The 20,361-nt window shown below is 35.7% G+C and overlaps 1 protein-coding gene across 1 annotated transcript in view; it reads right to left on the bottom strand.

Moving 5' to 3' along the window:
- The window catches only part of CAMKMT (calmodulin-lysine N-methyltransferase), a 222,272-nt gene that overhangs the window by 190,304 nt on the left and 11,607 nt on the right, over positions 1 to 20,361 (bottom strand). Inside the window, exon 3 of the mRNA XM_074863564.1 lies at positions 15,224 to 15,288. Coding sequence (XP_074719665.1) covers positions 15,224 to 15,288 — 65 coding nt within the window. The remainder of the gene's footprint in view (positions 1 to 15,223; positions 15,289 to 20,361) is intronic.

A 20,361-nucleotide genomic window follows, 5' to 3' on the forward strand; every position in this document is an offset into this window, starting at 1 on the left:
TGTTGAAATCACCATTTCAGCTGTGATTTGCTTCTGCACATCAGACCCTAGGCTTTCAGAAAAGCAACATACTAGCCCACCATTACAGAGAACCCTCTGGGAGATGGCAGAAGAGAATCTGCTCTCCAAGCAACAAGCAACCACACAAACCATGAAATACCCATTTACACAGGCAATCCTAAAATAATGGTGCATTTTGCAGAGCCAAGGACTCAAAGTTAAAACATACTTCTGGGGGTATTTTTGAGGGAAAAAATAAAGCACAAAAATCCCATCATCTGGAATATCAGCTCCTCTATAGGTTATTAGTAGAACTGCAACTTCCAGACTAGCTCAACTTCTTTACGATTACACAAATAAAGTAAATGAAAACATTGCGGCAATCTAAAAAAGGCAGCAGTTAAAAAGAATGAAAGATGTATTTCACCTGAGCAGTCACAGGAAGGTGATGCACACAGAGATCCCCGGAAATATAGTTCTTTTGCTGGCCCTGTGGGAAACATTTTCTGGTGCACCCACAATATCCCTTCCAGCCCTCCTGAAGCAGAGCTAGCACAGCTTCCTTTCCACCTTTGACTTCTTGTCTTGGTCCAGTTACTCTTAGGACACATTCATTTCATTCACTGTGATTTCATCCCAGGCTCCTCTCTGGCCAATCTGGTTTCTCTCTTGGGAAAAAACCTCATTAAAATATGCCTTTATTTCTAATTCCCCTTCCTGTCCAGCCACTACAGTTTTACTCATTCTTCTCCCTCACGTGCTCCTTGTTTTATGACTCTTTCTGACTAGGCTTATTGTTTATCCCACTCCCTTCTCTGATCAGCTGCTCTTAGCATAAGAAAGCAATATAGATCACAGAATCCTACAATGGTGTGGGTTGGAAGGGACCTTAAAGATCATCCAGTTCCAACCCCCCTGCTATGGGCAGGGACACCTTCCACTAGACCAGGTTGCTCAAAGCCCCGTCCAACCTGGCCATGAACACTTCCAGGGAGGGGGCATCCACAGTTTCTCTGGGCAACCTGTTCCCGTGTGTCACCACCCTCACAGCGAAGAACTTCGTCCTTGTATCTAATCTAAATCTACTCTCTTTCAGTTTAAAACTGTTACCCCTCATTCTATCTGTACACTCCCTGATAGAGTCCCTCCCCATCTTTCCTGTAGGCCCCCTTTAAGCACTGGAAGGCCACTATAAGGTCTCCCCAGAGGCTTCTCTTCTCCAGGCCGAACAACCTCAACTCTCTCAGTCTGTCCTCATAAGGAAGGTGCTCCAGCCCTCTAATCATCTTCATGGCCCTCCTCTGGACCCACTCTGGATCCTTTCCCCATATTTAGGCTATGAAGTCTTGTGCTGGAAAAAAAGAACAATTTAAACATTTAGAGCAAACAATCGTAGCAATATCTGCCACCATCGATCAAATTTTTAAATATATATGAATAAAATATATGAATTATGCTATATACCCACAAATTATGAAATATGTATCTACAAAATATGAATTACTATGAAAGCAGTAATATATATTAAGCGTTAACTGTATTACTTAAGTATTCTTTTTTGGAGCAGTACTTCTGGAATATCAAGTACTAACTTTGTTTTGTTGTCTACTTCTGTGCTATCCCAATGTTCAAATTCCCAATTTAAAAAGAGGAGGAAGAGTAAAATTTGCTACTCATTTCTATGCCAAGTTTCAATTATCATGCTCCTTATTATTCAGCATTGAAAACATTTCAATAGTTACCAGATTCTCACCTCATTCAAATTAAAATAATTTTGGGAGGTTTTTTAATCAATTTTAGAGAGAAGACAATGTTTCTTATTCATTTGACAAGCCCTGCTGAAGACAATGAGGTTCTTTATATTACTAAGGCAAGTCAAATTTGACTTGTACTAAAAACAATTGAAAAAATATGACAGTAATTCAAAAGCTGACAATGCTTTCAAACATTTTGGGAAAGACAGTGCATTGCAGTTGTATTTTCATCATCATACAATATTTATGTCACCAATAAGATCCTATTTCAGGCAGGGTCAAAGTAAACTGTCAGGCAAAATGAATCTCTGACAATATCTTACTAAAAAAAACCCTGTTAAAGATCCAGGCTTTCTTCTTCCATATATATATTGAGATATGTAATAATCACATATATGCACACATAAAAAGCCCATGCCAATTAGACTGATTTACTTAAAAATCACAGGATAATCTCTTCTGATCAGTACATGCATATTTCTCATTTTGGAATAAGAAACATTTTGCAATGACAAATCTATATTTAAATGCTCAGATTTGTAAAAGGGTCTTAAAGGATATGATTGGACTCATCATTTCTAGGATTCTGCCTGTTTCTTTTTGACAGTTCACACTCAACTATTAGAACAGCTGTACAGATTTCTTCAAATGCCAAACCTAGGCAATTCTGTTTATTGTAAAAAATTTGCAAAGAAACAATTCACATGTGAAAATACAGAATCTTCATTAATCGTTTTCACTCATTCAGTCTGATTCTAGATCAGCCTTGAAGAATTAACTGGCATAACATCTTCCCCTTCTGTTAGCCTGTCACTTACCCTAACAAACAGTAAAATGTCTGTCTGTGTACTTTAATACCAAGTATTTACCATATCATTTTCTGAAGAGCACATAAATAGAATCCTCAAAAGAAAATGCTACAGTAATTATGAGGAAATATGTATTTGAAATAATGAGAATCAAAACAGATCTAAAGCACTTAAATTATCTCAATTTTTATTTGTCTGAAATCATCTATATTGTTGTGCTGTATGTACTGTCAACAAAACTAAATATTTGGACTTCTGTATGGTGTATGTTGATTGTTATCATAATTACATTTGCCTGCCAAAGGAAAGTGTGACATATTATAACTTCTGGAGGCTAACACAGGAGACATGCAACTGGCTGCTACATTATGCAAACATTTACATTGTAAAGCATTTATCAGTTAGAACAAAGATAACAGAGATTTCATTCATTGCAAAGTAGTTGATCTTGAATTCGTATTTAATACCACTACTATAATTTAAGTTTTTTTCAATGCTAGGTATGACAGCATGTTTCTAATTCTGGAACTGGAAAATTCAATGGGAATGGAAAGGATAAATACTTCTCTTTAACAGGTTCTTTGAAAATAAGGAAAAGAATTCAACAGGAAGTTTATCTGAGCAAACAGTTAGCATGTATTATTTAGAGAGCTTCCAAAAGCTGTCCATCTCTCCCTTGATTCATACGATTCTAGTTTCTTAGTGTATACTAGTTTTTTCCTTTAAATTATGATAAATTCAAAGACAGCATATTTTACTGTCCATTTAGAAACTAGTATAGAGATCTTCACTTTTAAATGCCAAACTTGTATGACCATTTTACTCCTGTGTATCTTTAAGCATTTTGTTCATCCTACTGCTTTTTTCAGTAGCTATACAACTTTAAAAGGCAGCTTAAAATCATTGGATAATGTTGTCTTTTGCTACTACTACCATTTAAATGTAATGACTTTCAAGCCAAGGCTTACAAAGCTGTTCTCATTTTAACGCCCAACTTTTATACTAAGTAAAAAGTCTGCTTCTTCATAACAAAAGTCTCAAAATTCTTTAAGAGTGTGCCTACATACAACAAAAGATAATTAAATTGCTGTGTGTGCTTGTACCTAACATTCATAAGTCCTTTAACTTGATGGCTGCATGTCAGACTTTTTTTACAAAAACCAATATAAACTGTGTTTTACCAAATCTAAATACAGATCAAGAAAATGACAAATGTCTTGCCACTAAAAAAAATAAATTGAACACAAGCTCATACTTTAGACCCATGGATTTTCAACCTTTTTCAAATATTATTTTTAAACTAAAAACATGTGCAACAACACCAGTTCTTGTTATTAATCCCCCCGCCCTCCTGATAAGAGTTATTTTATATAAATAGTTGATTTTTGGTTTTGACACTTCCTCAGAGATCTACATTTGGAAGCAATGCCTACTAATCTCAGCCCACAAAGAGAGAAACATTACAGTTCATAAATACCAATAGTTCTCTGCTGCTAACTAAGTAACTGTGCTAGTCCAATCAAAACCAACCAAACAAAAACCACGCACATAAAAATATTTTCTGAGACAGTCTATGATTAAAACGTCTTCCTCTGTTACTTTAACCTGGGAAATAATGTTAGAACTGATTCAGATTCACCTGTCAGTAACTAAGCCTCTCCCCCACAGGAGATGTGCAGCTTAACACCCCTTCCTCATAGGGAATTTATATTGGTTAGTTTTCAACAGAAAATATAATGCATGATTTTAAGAGCAGATTATGGTTGTGGACAAAATTATCAAATTAATTCTTAGTAGTAATAAAAAAACCTCTGTTTATCTGGCTGAACTCATTTTTAGCAGAGTCTTTTACCACACAAACAAAAGGAAGTATTTTCTACTTTGGGAATGTCCAACTAAATAATAAATAAATCTACAAATTGCTTCAAATTGCCACGATTTCAAAATGAGAACCAATATACAGCAAAGATAAGGACCCTGTATACAAGCTGTTTGGCCGTATTATGTTTTATTATTAAGACATTCCAGTTTTTTTAGCCTGACAGAATTTATACTAGGGTGCTGATTTGTAAAATGGCTTAAGGGTGTACAGTGTTTTAGCTGTGTGGATAGGTAAATTTCATGGAACTAGGTATGTGCTTACAGTGAGGCATAAGTAAAGCTGCTGTTTTCATATTCTAAATTCACATCTACTGGCAGATTGCTGTGCTTTTTTTCCTGACATACTCTCACAAGGGATTACCCAATACATTTAGTAATATTGTTTCTTGTCTTACTTTACAAAAGGAGCTCCAGTAAGTGAGCACATAAAAGCTCTGAGCCCATTCCTTTTGCTAAATCAGGTGTGCTGGCCTCCCCTACTTTCATGAAACCACCTGGTGAGTGTTATAACCATTAGACTCATGTCTGAAACCAAATAAATTCTACATAAAATCTGCAGCTGCCACATGGGAGGTTAAAAAGTGATTTCTTCCATACTTTTTGATGTACACGGTTGAAGCATCTAAACAAAGGAAAGGATTTAAGACTGTGAATGTATCAGTTTAGGAACTGAAACTCCAAAGAGAGGAAGAGTTAATGACACACATATCTTGAAGTGCCACCTGTGGTGAATTCCAGCCCATGCCACTATGCATGTAGAAATGCCTCCTTACCTGAAGAAGGATTGAATTTTACTGTCACAGCATCTAAAGTTAAGTTCAGCAATGCCCAAGTCTCTTCTCTGACAGAGGTCTAAGTCTGTCACTTTAGAAAATCCAAATGGGTGGCATTTAAAATGAGGAGGCACTCCTGAAAATGTAGTACAGCACAATTCAACAAAGAGCCTACATAAAGCTACACGTGGGAGAGGTTAGAAGTCAGGTCTGCTAGTGGCCCTCAGTGTATCACCACTGTAAGTCATCTTGCTTCTGTCTCCCATTTCTACCCCAGGAACAACTCTGTAACAATCTAGAGGCTTATGAGACTTCCTACTTGTAAAATGGATCGAATATTTATTTCACAGATGTGATATTGTACAGAGTAGTTAATACCAAAAAAGCGGTTTGGGGAGTATAGTGTGACACCCTCTTCTGAGCTGATATAAAACACACATTTAAACAAAACAACAAAACACTGCCTTAAAATAGTGGAATTGCCCTAAATATAAAGGGAAACCTAAATATTAACTTGGAATAAAAAATATCTTCATAATGAAACGCACATTCAGCCAGCAGTAGTGTAGATGGAAAGAAAGTAAATTCAATTCACAAAGCACAGGTCACAGTTCAACAGTAAATATCAATAGACAAGGAGTTGGTGTTAGAAGGTGTAACAGGCTCAAATTATTTTCTTTTTAGTCCTGAATATGACCTGCAGAATTCCATTTCTCAGGTGCAAGAAGCACAAACACATTTGAGCACTCCCAAATTACCAAAAAAACCCCCCATCTTGCATTATTTTACATTCCATCACATTTACGGAATGTCAGGAGATGGGAGGTAAAGGGTATTAGGATAGAGGGCTATTACAATCCTATTCTAATTTTTGCTAAATTACCAAACATGTCACAAAACCAGTACACATCTAAGTGTAGCTGGAGTTCTCCTTCAGGACACCAAAGAACTACAAGACAAAACTATGCACAGAAGCTTAGACAGGATACATATGTAGCACAAATGATTTAAAAAATGGCTTTCAGAAAGTGAATGAAATTGTAAGACAGAAAATCATCAGGTGACTTTCAGTGCAGAAGAGAAAATGCATTCTATAATTAAGTATAATGTTTCATTCAATTCATCCTCTTCCTCATCTCTACATAATTAAAAACTCAAAACAGATTCATGTTTTTCATTCTTTTGTTCCATATTCCATAATAAAGTATAGCAACAAAAAATAAATCACATATTTTAATTAAAAACCATTCACCAGAGAAACAAGATAAGAGGCTCATGTATAGGGCAGAAGCAGTAGATGTCTTGTATCAAAACTTTAGAAAGTCTTTTGACAATTTCATGAGAAATACAGTATAAATAAAATTTGGATACGATAGGTGCAGAGCAGATCAAGAAAACTGACTCTGGAGAATAATTCTTAATGGTTTACTGTAAAAGCAGGTGATTTTATCATGTGGAGCTTCCATAAATGCCTACACCAGATTGTGCTCTGTTCAGTGTTTTCATTGACCATCTAGATGACAGAAGGAAAATGCTTATTAAATTAGCAATATATCAACTTAGGAAGTCCAGTATGTTGAAAGACAGGCTTCAAAGGACAAAAGCAATGAACTGGGAGAAGTCTGGAAACAGAGAAAAAAGTTCAACAGGGACAAGTACCAGGTATTGCACTTGGGTGAGAATAATATGCTACATAAATACACAATCAGGAATAACTGATCCCTTTTAAAGAGGACCAGGACCTTATAGCAGGTCAAAAGCTCAACAGGAGTCAGAGTCATGCTGTTGTGAGAAGAAAAGACAATATTGGGATTACAGGCTGTAAAATACAAAATCACCTGGTTTACTTAGCATTATGAAGGTCTCAACTGGTCTATCGTGCCCAGTTTTGACAAACACTGTTAAAGAAAGACACAAATGAAATTTACAGAGTCTAAAGAAACGTCAGAACCTAGCAAAAAGTGTAGCTTTCACAGAAGAAAATCTCATTTTTGCCAATGAACAAAATAATAATAAATTTAAGCTTTAGTAAAAAAGACTACTATTAGATATCAGTAGATATTTTCTATCAGGAGAGTAGATGTGAAATCACATCACTAAAACCAGTATGTTCTGAACCTTTGTTTTATGGGCTAGTCACTCAAGTCTTTTGCAGGTGAGCTGCAGTCTTAATTAAAGACCACAAAGCTGGGCCTCCAGTAATTAGTACAAACATGCAGTTGTACATATATTCCTCGTACATTTTTCATTTACCAAACCATTTGTATAGGGGGATTTTTTAATCCATGAGGTTTAACAAAAACTAATTCTTCAGATTTCTGGAATAATAACTCATCCATTTTTTTCCACATTATTGAAAATATTTTGAAAAATTATTAAAAAACCACAGAATTTTATTTAACTGTACTGAGACTCAATAAGAGTATTTAATTTGTCAAGCTAAGTACATGAATAATAGTTCTACATTGGATTTTCATCTGGTCACTGCTATGTAGATTAATTTTCATCATACTTTTCAGTCAGAACTATCATCAGACAAAAAATTTCAAATGGATATATTATTCATCAAAGGTTTCAAATTCTCATTTCGAGAAATATTTTACTCAAGATAGTTTTGTTTGAATACTATTTGGTAAACTGATGCTGAATTAAGTTGAAACCTTTCACCCTAACATTTTCAAGACACGAGTTCACCCATTTGAACATTTTTAAAATCAAATAAATGCAACTTTTAAAACGTTCTCTAAAAAGACTGCATAACATTTCAGTTATATTTGTATGAAGAAAATGCAGAACAGGGGCTGTCCTTGCTACCTCCATACTAGAGCTACTGATGAGACTATATTACAATACAGAGAAATGCTCCATCTGATGTGTAAGTCAGATTCCACCAGCAACTTTGTGTGGTATTGAACAGAAGGTAGCTACTCAAGGATGTACTCCAAGCATGGCATTTCTTGAGCATGTTTTGCACCTCATGCCTGTATTATAACACTTTTGAAACTATTTATTTTAATTATGCTCAAACTTGAAATATTTTAAGAAAAGATTCTACAATGCATTCAAAGACTAAGCTTAATTAATAATATCTTAAAGGAATGCTTACCATTGTTATCCTACCCTATCTCAATTAAAAAGGTGATTAAGATATTATCTAATGTAAAAGTAAACCCCATGAAATGAATTAAAATAATTCATACTCTTCTCCTTCTACCAATCTAATTTAAGGTGTTATACCCTATCTTCAAATTCTTTTAATTAATTTAAATCAAAAGATCCAACTTCTCACGATAATCCATTTAGAATACACGGAACACTTTCAAAAATGCTTCAGATTATAGGTCAACACCAATGAGTGAAGTCACACTAGCGTGAGTCATACACTTACAAACATACTTATGCCAACAATTTTTACAAAGATTAAGACAACAGATCTGATGCAAACCCCCTGCTAATCAGAGTGCCAAGGTACAAAACATTGCTCACCAATACAGAAAAGTAACTGCAGTTGCTCTAACAGACTCATGTATTTTTACCAAAAGGTTCTCATTGGAATATCCTGAACAGGAGGACCAATTATTACAAAAACTTCAAACTGACCAAGGAAGAAAGAGGGTACTCAGAGGAGCTCAGCTGGGCTTCTTCACCTTCCACTTCTCTAAGCTGGTGCCACGTTTCAAAGGATAGGCACAGAGTCAGGTTATGTTGGAATATGTAGTAGAAGAAAAATACTTTAAGAGGAAACAGATCCCTGATCACAGTTATGATTATTGTTTTCACATATAGGTTACTGATAAACAGAAGATTTCAGCGAGTGGGGGAAAAGCAGAAGATTGCAGGACAGTACTTAAAAGAGACAAATCACTGATGTTTCATCATAGAACAGTTTCATAAAAACAATTCTGGTAGCAAGAGTAATTTAAAAGGTACCTGCTTCCCCCCATATACTTATTTTCTGCTCCATTCTATAAGCTTTATGCCAGTTATGTCAATGTGACTGCTTGGGATGATGCCGTAAACTGAATCAGTGAAGTGAATTGGATGGGGGAGGGGAGGGAGGAAACAGCTGTTTTTTCTTAACCCTGATCATGAAATGTTTTATTTAAAAGGAAGCTGCATAGTGAATAGTAAATTGTAGGTATCATAAATACGATATTTCATTCAAAACAACATGTATTCTTGCTATCCAAACACTCTTCCAGTCAATTTATTTTTCGTTGAAGACTTTTTCAAGAGGGTGTGAGGTTCTGACATCGTAAACAATTTCAAACTACCACACCGGTGGAATGAGAGAAGGCTCAGAAGACAATGACTGGCAGTTTCTTCAGGTGAGAATACCTACTGAGGCATGGAGAGGCAGGAAGCATATTCAAGTCAGTATGCTTTTTACCACAGAAAACAAGATGTTTCCTCTAAAAAAAGGGAGGAAACTTCCACAGCAGCACCCGAAAAACACAGTCTGCTCCCTTGTTGATTCTAGGTAATGTTACATGAAACACATGAAGGACCTCTGTGGCCATAAAGGATGCCATCCTATGCTTTTCCCCAGGGAGCTTGATGGCATCTGTCCTTCCAGGCATGGTAAATCAGTAGCTGTCACAATCTCTCCATAGAGGAGCTCAGATACCTTTGAGTCACACAGTGAGAGCTCTGAAGAAACAAGTAGCTCTCTGAACACATCCTCATATACCATCACCAGGAAAGAAGATGCCCCTCTCATTCTATTTATTTGAGAAGCAGGAAGAAAGAAGGAAAGGTTGTTTTGAAGTAGATCTAAAAAAATTTCTTTAATAAAAAGAAAGTTACACAATTACTAGTTTTAAATAAGCCTAATTTTAAAATTAGTACAATCTGAAAAAAAGAAGGGAAAACTAAAAGGAGAAAGTTAAATTAGTTCTTTTTCTCCTTGGTATGCGTTTCCAAAAAAAACCTGATGTGGACTCGAATTTAAGAAAAATCCTTCTCTCTGGTTATTTTCACGAAAAATATTACATGAAGAGACAAAAATATTCTCCAATTTGGCTAGCTCGTTTATTTGGGGGGGGGGGGAGAACACATTAAAAAACCCCCAACATTTTCCAATATAAAACTTGTTGCAGAGACTGGAATTTCTAAACGTAAAATTAGCACAAACAAGAACAGTTCAAAAGATGGTGTTTTGTACCAGTAGCTATATCCAGACACTATGGTTTCAGGAAACTATGTAACATTTTCCAGCAATAAAACATTTTTAAAAAATAATTTAAGAAAACAAGTGAATATGTAATTCTACTTTTCCTGGATTTCACATTGATTACCTGTTTTCCTCTATAAACAGAGGCCACAGAATTTAAGTCTATCCTATTTACATCTACCTCAGACTGAAAGCTTTGCAGGATCTATTTGCCTACAGGAGCAACAATTTTGGAATATGTGCCTGAGTAGCTCTGTAACTGTAGCACCCTCTGCTGCTTTTTTAGTTCCAAAACATGCAATTGTACACACAACCAAGTAGAAAATAAAATGAATATGTACTGACCATGTTGTTTTTTCAAAATGGTTATATTATTAACTAATGCTATATGCAGTTCACAAGAAAATGTTTTGCTATTACATATAGTATATCTGCAATTTTATACTACTTGAGCACTCTGGAATATCTTGTTTCTGTGTTAACATCAGGTAGACACTAGATGAAAATCCCAAAACATGCTGTATTTTACTGCTTAAAATTCTCCTTTACAGACACTGTAGTTTACTTAGACTGGTGGCAATTAGTAAAGAGGTTTATATTTTGGCCCTTGATCATTTCACTTAATTTAAACGTATACATAATTTGAAATTATTACTGCAGTGATATAATTATACAAGCATTTAACTCATAACTGCTTTCTCCCACTAGGAAAGGCAGGGGAAGGTGATACTCTCAAAAGTTCATTCTTGCAGAATTTTCCTTGCTTTTTGGACAGTCTGTTGCAGAAGAGATTTTTCTTCTGCAAGGATGAGCATGGCATGTGGCTCCTGGAGCCAGCTGCTGCTATCCTATAATGCCTCCACTGAACCTTCTGCCTGGGATCCATCAGTTCTTTTAAAAGATTATTTTAGGACTAGAGATGGTCTCAGGATGTGCCATCTTTTTAACAGATGGCATACTGTTGTCTGAAACGAACAGACTGATCCTTTCCTTCATTCCGGTCCTCTTTCCCTGCCTCCTGTTTATGCATAGAATTAAAGCTGAATGAAGTGCATTTAGCATTGCACCCTGTCTCTGTGGAGAATTCATTTAGAGTTTTCACACGGAAACTACTATCTCACAAAGGATGAACAGAAGAGAAAAAAATTTTCACATTTTTCTGGGAAAGTGAAAACCAATTGTAATTCGTAGCGTGAATTTTCATTCACAGTAACAATCCTACAGTGAAAATCCATCTTCAGAAATCTTTTTGGAAAAGACAGAATACAAGTGTAGTTACCAAGTTTGAACAAGACATTGTGCAGAGACAATTTCCAGAGTTAACACTGGGGAACCTGCAATACCCCATTTACAGCTACTGCCATTGGCTCCACTTTTGTCCTGAAGTCTTAGTGGTGTAAGGCAGCACTTTCGGAAGCAGTCACAAGTATTCCTCAAAAGCTGTTTATTGATATTTTATATAATGCTGCCAGCTAGTGGCACATCTTGTACTGAGTTGATGTCTACTGGGAGTGTAGAGAAAGTGGTATTAACTAGAGTCTGCCCTACCACTCTTCTTTTGATGGTGTATGGTGATGTGGCTGTTAAAGACAATAAGCAGAAAGATCAAAAAGTGAAACAAAAAGACCATAGAAATGCCCTCTGAAAGAGCTTGTTTTAACACAAGGTACTTAGGAACATTACGACAAGAAACAAAAAAACTCCCCCAAAACCACACAAACCATGTTATTTGAAACAAATTATTATGTTTAAAAAGGATGTAATGTGCAACATGTTGCACTTTTCACAAAATCTTATCTGTTTAATACACAATTATTTCATAATCTAATAATCATTAGCAAAACATTCACCTTCCTGATAAATACTTAGTATGGCAGCCAAAACACACAGAACACTAAAACATTTAACTGTTTTCTGATAACTCAGTCCAAATCATTTAAGTGAAGTTTAGTGCCCAGTGAATAAATTCTGACTATGCAGTGTTCTAAAAGAACATTAAAGTCTATAATTATTTAATGGGACCCCTCACAGAGCATGCTACTGTAGATGGAACTTTTAATATGTTCAACACTGACTGGCTCCATTAGTATTAGGTATTAGAAGAAGTAATCTAATGCTGTTAAAGATCATTTTAGAAATGTTTAGAGGTTTTTTTAGGGTAGACTGTCATTTGATAATATGAAGTTTTTAAAGAACACCACAGCAATTGCAAAATATACTCGACCTAATTTTAGAAATACTACAATTGTAGTTATCTTTGGTGGTAAAAGGAGGCAGGATTGCTACCTACCATTTCCACTGTGGGTTAACACAAAGAGAGGCAAGAAATATACAGAAACAGGTCAAAAAAATCAAGGGATAATGGGAGTGCACACAAATTCAGTCAGGTATGATCCCAGTAGAGCAGCTCAGTAAACACATGGTTGGGGAACTTTACTATGATGGTGTGACAGACACATAGTTACTTTGTCTTGGACACTGAAGACATTTACTCCATACAGGTGGCAGCAAAAAAGTATGATTATTACACTCCAAAACAGTACTGCGTGCTGCCAGAAGATAACTATTTTAGTTACCCTAACAGAGTGTAATCTAGAGTGCTTAGTAAAATGGGCTTAAATCAGTAATATGTACATCAATATAGACATACACAGACATTTAAAAATGGGGAAGCTGTGAATCTGGAAATGACTTAGCAAACACCGTATATAATAGCACAGCATGAACCCTCAAAGCAATACTGAATCCAAAAGGACAAATGAGAATCTTTGTATATACAGAGAAACAGTATGAACTACAGATGTTCTATTACTTCTGTGTTAGCACTGGTGTTGTGCCTGTTAAGAGTACAAGTCTTGTTCTACCATATGCAATCAATAAGAAAGTAGCTGAAATACTGGAAGAAGTTAACAGAAGAGCTGAAAGCACATCTATCAATAGGAAAGCATATGAAAACTTTAGCAGAGTATATTATTTTTGCTAACAAGGAAATTTGTGCAGATTGATCACAATCTAAGTACTCACACAAAGAACAAAGATTAAGAAATCATATTACCATGTTTTAACAGAGTAAGATATGCTGTCTTGATCCAGTATGTGAAGCACTTTCAGGTAAAAAAAAAAAAAAAAAAAAATTCTTTGCTGTTCTAAACAAATGCCCAAGTTGTTATCTGCTGAACTAATATAACACTATTTTTTTCTGTATCCAAAACCCCAGTTTGGATTTTTTTCCTAATTTTTTCCCTTACTGAGAACAGTTTATGAGAATAAAGTAACTTGTTACAAAAGTCCCTCTAGCTTCCTATTCTGAGAATCTACAACATCAAATCTCTCTAAATGCTTCCCATAATTTAAGCAAAGCATTTTCTTCCAGATCCTAAATGTCTTAACCTAAATGTGTTTATCATCCAGCTCCTGATGCCTACATCTGTAGCTGATGTCAACCATAATTACAAATGTGAATTTTCCTTCTTAGCTTTAGTATTATTAATTTGGATATTCAAATATCCCTTAGATATAATTCTCATTCAGAAATCAGAGAATAAATTTATCTTTGACAACAGTTAAAGAATATATCCAGAAGTATTTTGTGGCAGGACCACACAACTATCTTCAACATTCAGAACCAAATGAAAGCTAGCAAATTTTAAAAAGGAGAGCATGTAGTTTATGATTTTTTTTTTCCATTTGAAAGGAAAAGTTTATTAAATGAATTGACCTTTTTGCTAATGAAAGGTCAACGTTCACTGAAACAGCTTTGGAATACTACAACTGGAGTTTGAGATGAAACACATATATCTGAATGATTCTATATCATTGCTTTGATAAGGAAGAACAGATACAAGCTCATTTCTCGAGTATCTGGCAAACTCAGAGACCCCTCCGACTTTATTCTATCAGTTTGCTTGTTTGAAAACAAACAAACCAACCTGAAAAATAAGGTAAAATAATCAAACAAAAATTATATGTATTAAATGTTAATTATATAACAGTAATTACTCATTACATCAATAATATTTAAATATTTTTGCTCAGATTCTTTTCCATGATCTACCACAATTTTATAATTCAAGTCCATTAATAGCATAGATAATTTTATTAATAAATATACTGAAACAGAGCCATACTGGGTCAGACATTGAAGGTCCACTTACAGCTCCTCTTGTCTCAGGTTAATGTGGCCAGTAACTGATGCTTAGACAAGAGTGAAAGATCAGGACAAAGGTATCATCCTACTGCCCCATTAACTCTCCTAACATCCCGTACTTCCTAAGCCTTAAGTGGTGTATTTATACTTAAGAGCCACAGTGAGTTTTTCCTGCACAATTTTTTCCCCTTTGCTTTTTGAATTCATGTCACATTCTAGGATTCAAAACATTCTGTGGGGAGGAATCTCAACTTGACTGTGTGCTTTCTTTTGTTTTTCTCTGGTTTGCATTTGTCCTCTCCAAGGTAGAAGTATCATTGTTTGCTTCCCGTGTTCTTGCACTGTTGTTCCTCAGATAGCTACTGCTGGCCACTGGCCAACACAATTCAACGGGCTAAACTAATTTTTTGTCCAATCCAGTTCAGCTGCTCTAATGTTCCTGCTGCAGCCACAGAACCAAAAATAACCTGCACTGGGATGACTTAAGGGTATATCCACACAAACAACTGTGCGACATAAAACAGTGTAACACATAAAATGCTTTGGTATGTAGGTCTGTATCTCTAACAGTAACAGTGTTTCTCAGCTAAACAAAATGGTTATTGAATGCTCATACACAAATATTTTATATCGATACAATCAACTTCTATCAACATAGTACTGTATTTAAATAAACAATGACTTACAGACATTCCCCGTGTTGTCAAAACTTGTAAGAACATCTTTAACATTTAACAGTCCGTTGTGAAATCTGGAAGAAAACATAGTGACTTTACCAACATGTAAACAATCAAAAAAAACCCCACCATCTTGCGTCTTCAGAAAAGAGGTTCACTGCACACATTCACTTCTCACAAACCCCTTTCACAGACAAGCAGCAACCAGGTACTACTATAGCCACCAGGGGGAAAACAAGGAGACAACCACCAGTCTTCAAAGTTCCATCACTGAAATCCATGAACCAGGAACACGTTTCTCAGAAACTAATACTTTATCAAAACAAAAACATTTCCAAAGAGCATCAATTTTTGTTTAGTTGTGGAAGTCATATATAGGAAAGGAAGAATTTTGGTGAAGCAATTTCTTTCAAGAGGAAAACCAAGACTATTTTTGAACAGCAGCTGTACACACATTCCTATACGCTCCCATAAAATCAAGAACACTTCATTTAATTAATGTGAACAATGAAACCAATTAATGTGTTCAGTGAACTGCATTTTCTTTGGTTCTACATTTGCATAACCCAAGTGAAATAAACATTCAAAACTGGGGATAATAAATTAATTGGCTGAATTTCACATACCAACTGCAGATTTTAGAACACAGTGAGCAAAACACTGACAGCAGCAGAAAGAACATGTACCAAAGCTGAATAAAAATTTGCCTAAGAAGCTTCCTCTAAATGTTAGAGGTGTCAGGCTAGTTGGAGTCACACACACAAAAAAAACCAACTAAAAATGTTTTAACTATTCCAAGCTAACCTAGGCCCCAAACAAACAAAATAAAAAGAATCTTACACTTTACAACAATCAGATCACATAGCTGTTTCACAAATGCATTAAAAAAATCTAAAGAGAATTCAGCAAGGCAATGAAATACAAAAATACAGTCTTTTAATAATGTTTCAAATATAGCTTCTAAGGCTGTTTAGGAACATGCTAATTTGAAACACTGAAAAAAAATGGAAGAACTCCAACAATTCTAGCACCTACAAAATTAGTTCTCATTCTCTGAGCTTTTTTTTCCTGAAGATTGTTGTAAGAATGAAAAAAAAAAAAAAATTAACCTTTTTGCAAATATTAAATTGTAATTTAAGTGGGGGAAAAAAGCTATTTATAACTTCTGATAAGCATAAGGATTAAATAAAGAATCATTTACATGTTAAATTTTGAGAAGCACCAAACAGCAACTAGACTAATTCTTAAAAAAATGACAATCAAATGGAAATCAAATTAACAAACTGAAACGAGCTCATAAATAGGGGCAACAAAATATATATGAAAGATGTTACAAAAGATTCAGCTGGACGTTTCAGCTCTTCTTCCAGCTACATAAAAACAAACAAAAAATACATTGCTTGGCTGCAGTGGAAGTTTACAAGAATTTTGATGGATCATGTGGACTTAGAATGCACTTCTACTTTATTTTGGCAAGTTTGTTTGCAATCAGATTGGACAACTGATGCAAGAATTAATTCAAGGAAAGTGACAAGAAAGTGTACAGGATCAGTAGTTCTGCCAATCCCAGAGCTCTCTTTAAACTGTCCCCCGCAGACTCCTTAGCATCCTACAAACTCCGTAACTGTGCGCATGTCTGACACAGTTAGGGTCTCTCAGACAGCTGTGAATCTTCTAAACCTGAATGTAAGACAGGGGGAGGGGAGATGTTGAGACAGTAAAGAATATTTTAATCTTTGTTGGCATGTAGATTAGTCCTGGGATAACATGTTTTGGTTTGTTTTTTTCTCCCCTCAATTTCTTGATGTACATAGTCCATATATAAAGGAGATTTATCATGCAAATCTCCATGTGAAGCAAACAAAGTGAGGATGAACAATTTAGCAGTCTAGTACCTGCAGTTCAACAGAATGATATGAAGAAAGAAAAATGTAAGTGGACTATCCCAGTCTAGAGAATAATACAATTTATATACTTCAGGGTCAAAAGGTAGACAAAGGTGAAAAAGAGAAATGATACCACCATAGCACTGGCCTTAAAAGTATCACTGCAGCAAATTTCAGCCTGAAGAATAAGCTTCCACAACAGATGCATGCCACACACCTATTGTTTTCAAGGCTGACCTGAAATTTTGGTGATGTTTTATTTAACTCAATGAATGTTCATCTACATTACTATTTTTGGTACACTCAGTTTTCATTAATGACCAGTTCTTCCTCTGATTATAAAACATTCTTTCCATAATTAAAATCAACACACACAAATTTCAAACATATTGTTACATTTATTATCCAGTGGCCAAAAGCTTGTGGCATCCAAGTGCATACACAACACACCCCAACAGTTTGCTCTCTTGGCCAGCAGAGGCATTTTGTACAGACACCTTTTTCTGGCTGCCTGCAACATTCGAAGTCTCTAACTCTCCGTCTCAGCAATCTCTTTCTTGCTTTCACAAATATTGTTCATGGCAAGCACATAAGTGAGCCATAATTTAATGATGAGAAGCATTCAGCTTTGCTATGAGGGACCCCCTCCTTCTCCTCAGTCTTCCAGATGCCCACTCCACAGTGCTGCTTCCTTTAGTCTGATCACCTTATGAAACCTTCACTGAACAGAAGTGGGCAGCAAGCTCAATCTCCTAGAATGAGAAGAGTAGCCATTATCTCAACAGTGTTCTGGATAGGAAAGCCGCTCTCATTTACTTCAAAAATCACATCTCAGGTCTTAACTATATTACCATTACGGACTATTTTAAGACTACTCCACATTAGTAATAGTGAATCTTCTGAAGTCAATTAGCATGATAGGAAAATACCTCTTCCTGCTGATAAAGCCTTTTCTCCCTACACCAGGCTAAAGAAGAGGCACTTAAATTTCACTGGTAACCATTTAACAGTTAGGGAACCCAAACAGTGAAGAATTGACCATTACTTCTATTGCAGACAAGTTTTAGGACTGAGGAAAACAACAGCTAATGTACTTGTGAAAGGGAGAGCTCAGAGAGACACACTTCCAGATACCAATAGCCACATGTTTCTTCATTTGGAAGACTATTTGGAGAGCCTGCAGACAAACTCTGCACCAGGTACTCCCCAGCTCTTTTCCATCACAGCTCTGACTTGCAGACCAGAAGTTACATGCACCTGTAAATACAGGTATTCTCTAAATCCAAATTCTGCCATAAATATCACGCTACTCAGTCTTGTACCTGAAACTTCTAGTTTGGGATCCACTGCTCTGCATATAACCCCACAACAGTTTTGTAACTGCTGCTGCTTCATTGTCCCATCCCAGCAGCTGGTCCTCCAATACCGAGCCCAGAGGAAACTGCCAATACACATCATGTCTTCTTTCTATGAATGCCTGTCATAGTCACAGCCTTCCACAGCACATCTTACAAACTGCCCATTAAAGTTTGTAACTGTCATGTGCACTGAATTATGAAAGTCAAGGTAAGGAATCACAGAAGCTTGTGGTTGAACCCTAACCCCAAAATCCCCATAAATTTCCACAGGCATCTCAAAACATAGAAGAACACCAGTATTTAGTGCTTTGGAATATGTCATGAATGTTGTACAGTTCAAAGGACTTCAAAGAAGTTCAAAGCTGTGATTGCCGAGATCAGTAAAGTACTTCAAACAAGTACAGGTAAGCATCATGGAGAAAGTGAACTTCAGGCCAGCGTGGTTAATCTGATCTACAGTGTTCTTAAAATAAATCTTCAAGGTACAGTATGCTCTATGGCTGAGGCAGTGAGTTATGGAAGACAAATCTATGAATGATAAACTAACTCATGTTTCTCCTCATGTGAAGCAAAGCAAAATTGCTTACTCTGGACTATGAATAAATCAACCTTGGACATAAAGTCAGAGTAAGAGAGAGAGTGGTATCTTGAAAATATACTAATGTTCCTTCCTCTCCAATTCAGGCAACTCAAGTGGCAGACTTCTATATGTATTTATAAATAGCCGCATATTTATAAATAGCTGCAAACAGCAGAGTAAAAATAATCCTTCAGTAGCTCCCTATTAATGTATGCTTTTCATCAACCATAATGAAACAAAACTATGTTCCTCCTTTTATATTATTCTTCAACTGAATGAGGAAAAATAATACAAATAACTAAATACATACAGTAAACTTAAAAAACCTACAAAAACTAAGACAGACTACATTTCCATAAAATACCTGGATACAAACCAAAACTACAATATTTGTGGAAAATGAAAGATGGGGTAAGGGTAAAAAAGTTACTGCTAAAGGTACTTTACAAAAAGGCTTGCTGAGTGTCACCATCAATTGTCATTGCAGCCCAGTAAGAATCTCAGTTATCTGCAAACTTGGTTACCTGATCAAATGTTCCTGGGCCAGAGCATAGCAAAACAAGGTAACTCCTCTTTTGCTCCAGTTCAAGATCTCACCTTAATATGGTAAGAAACCAAAACTATGGCTTCTTTAACTACAAGTTCTTTTTACAAATACACGTCTTGGGCAGTATGATGGAACAGTCTTGGTTTCATTGGTGAATGAAAGCAGTATGTTACCAAATCACTTTTTAGCTCTTTCCTCAATTTCCTCCTATCTGTGGCCAAGCCTTTATGTTGCTAAATCCATACGTTGTCACTCAGCACCCAATAAATGGAATAAACCAAGTTTATCATACCCACACAAATTGTTCATAAGGAGTAGGCAATATTCCTCGAAATCTGCTTCCCTTCATTTTTTATGTCTATCCCTAAAATAAAAATTCATTACAACTTCAAAATGTTATTAGCAGAAATATCCTACAGGAATAGCCAATGGAATTTCCTCCAAACCCATCTTCTAACACTTGCCACAAATAACATTCCTCACATTTCTAAACCAAAGGTCTAGAATAATCTAATCATTTCTTTCATTCACATTCAGAATAAAGGCATGACACCTTGCAAAGAACACTTAACACTCTTTACAAAGACTTAACCCTTCCACCAAGCTGCTAACATTGTTCTTTTCAGTTCTGCATTTTAGTATTTGAAACACCAAATGACTGATCAATGGAAAATATTTTACCACAGAAATAACTTATTTCTTCTCTAATTGCTTAAAATGAGCCTACAATTTTAAAGTAAATCCATATCCTGAAATAGAAAATTTGAAGATATTGA

This window comes from Strix uralensis, chromosome 3 (genome assembly GCF_047716275.1).
Source record: "Strix uralensis isolate ZFMK-TIS-50842 chromosome 3, bStrUra1, whole genome shotgun sequence".
Lineage (NCBI taxonomy): Eukaryota > Metazoa > Chordata > Aves > Strigiformes > Strigidae > Strix > Strix uralensis.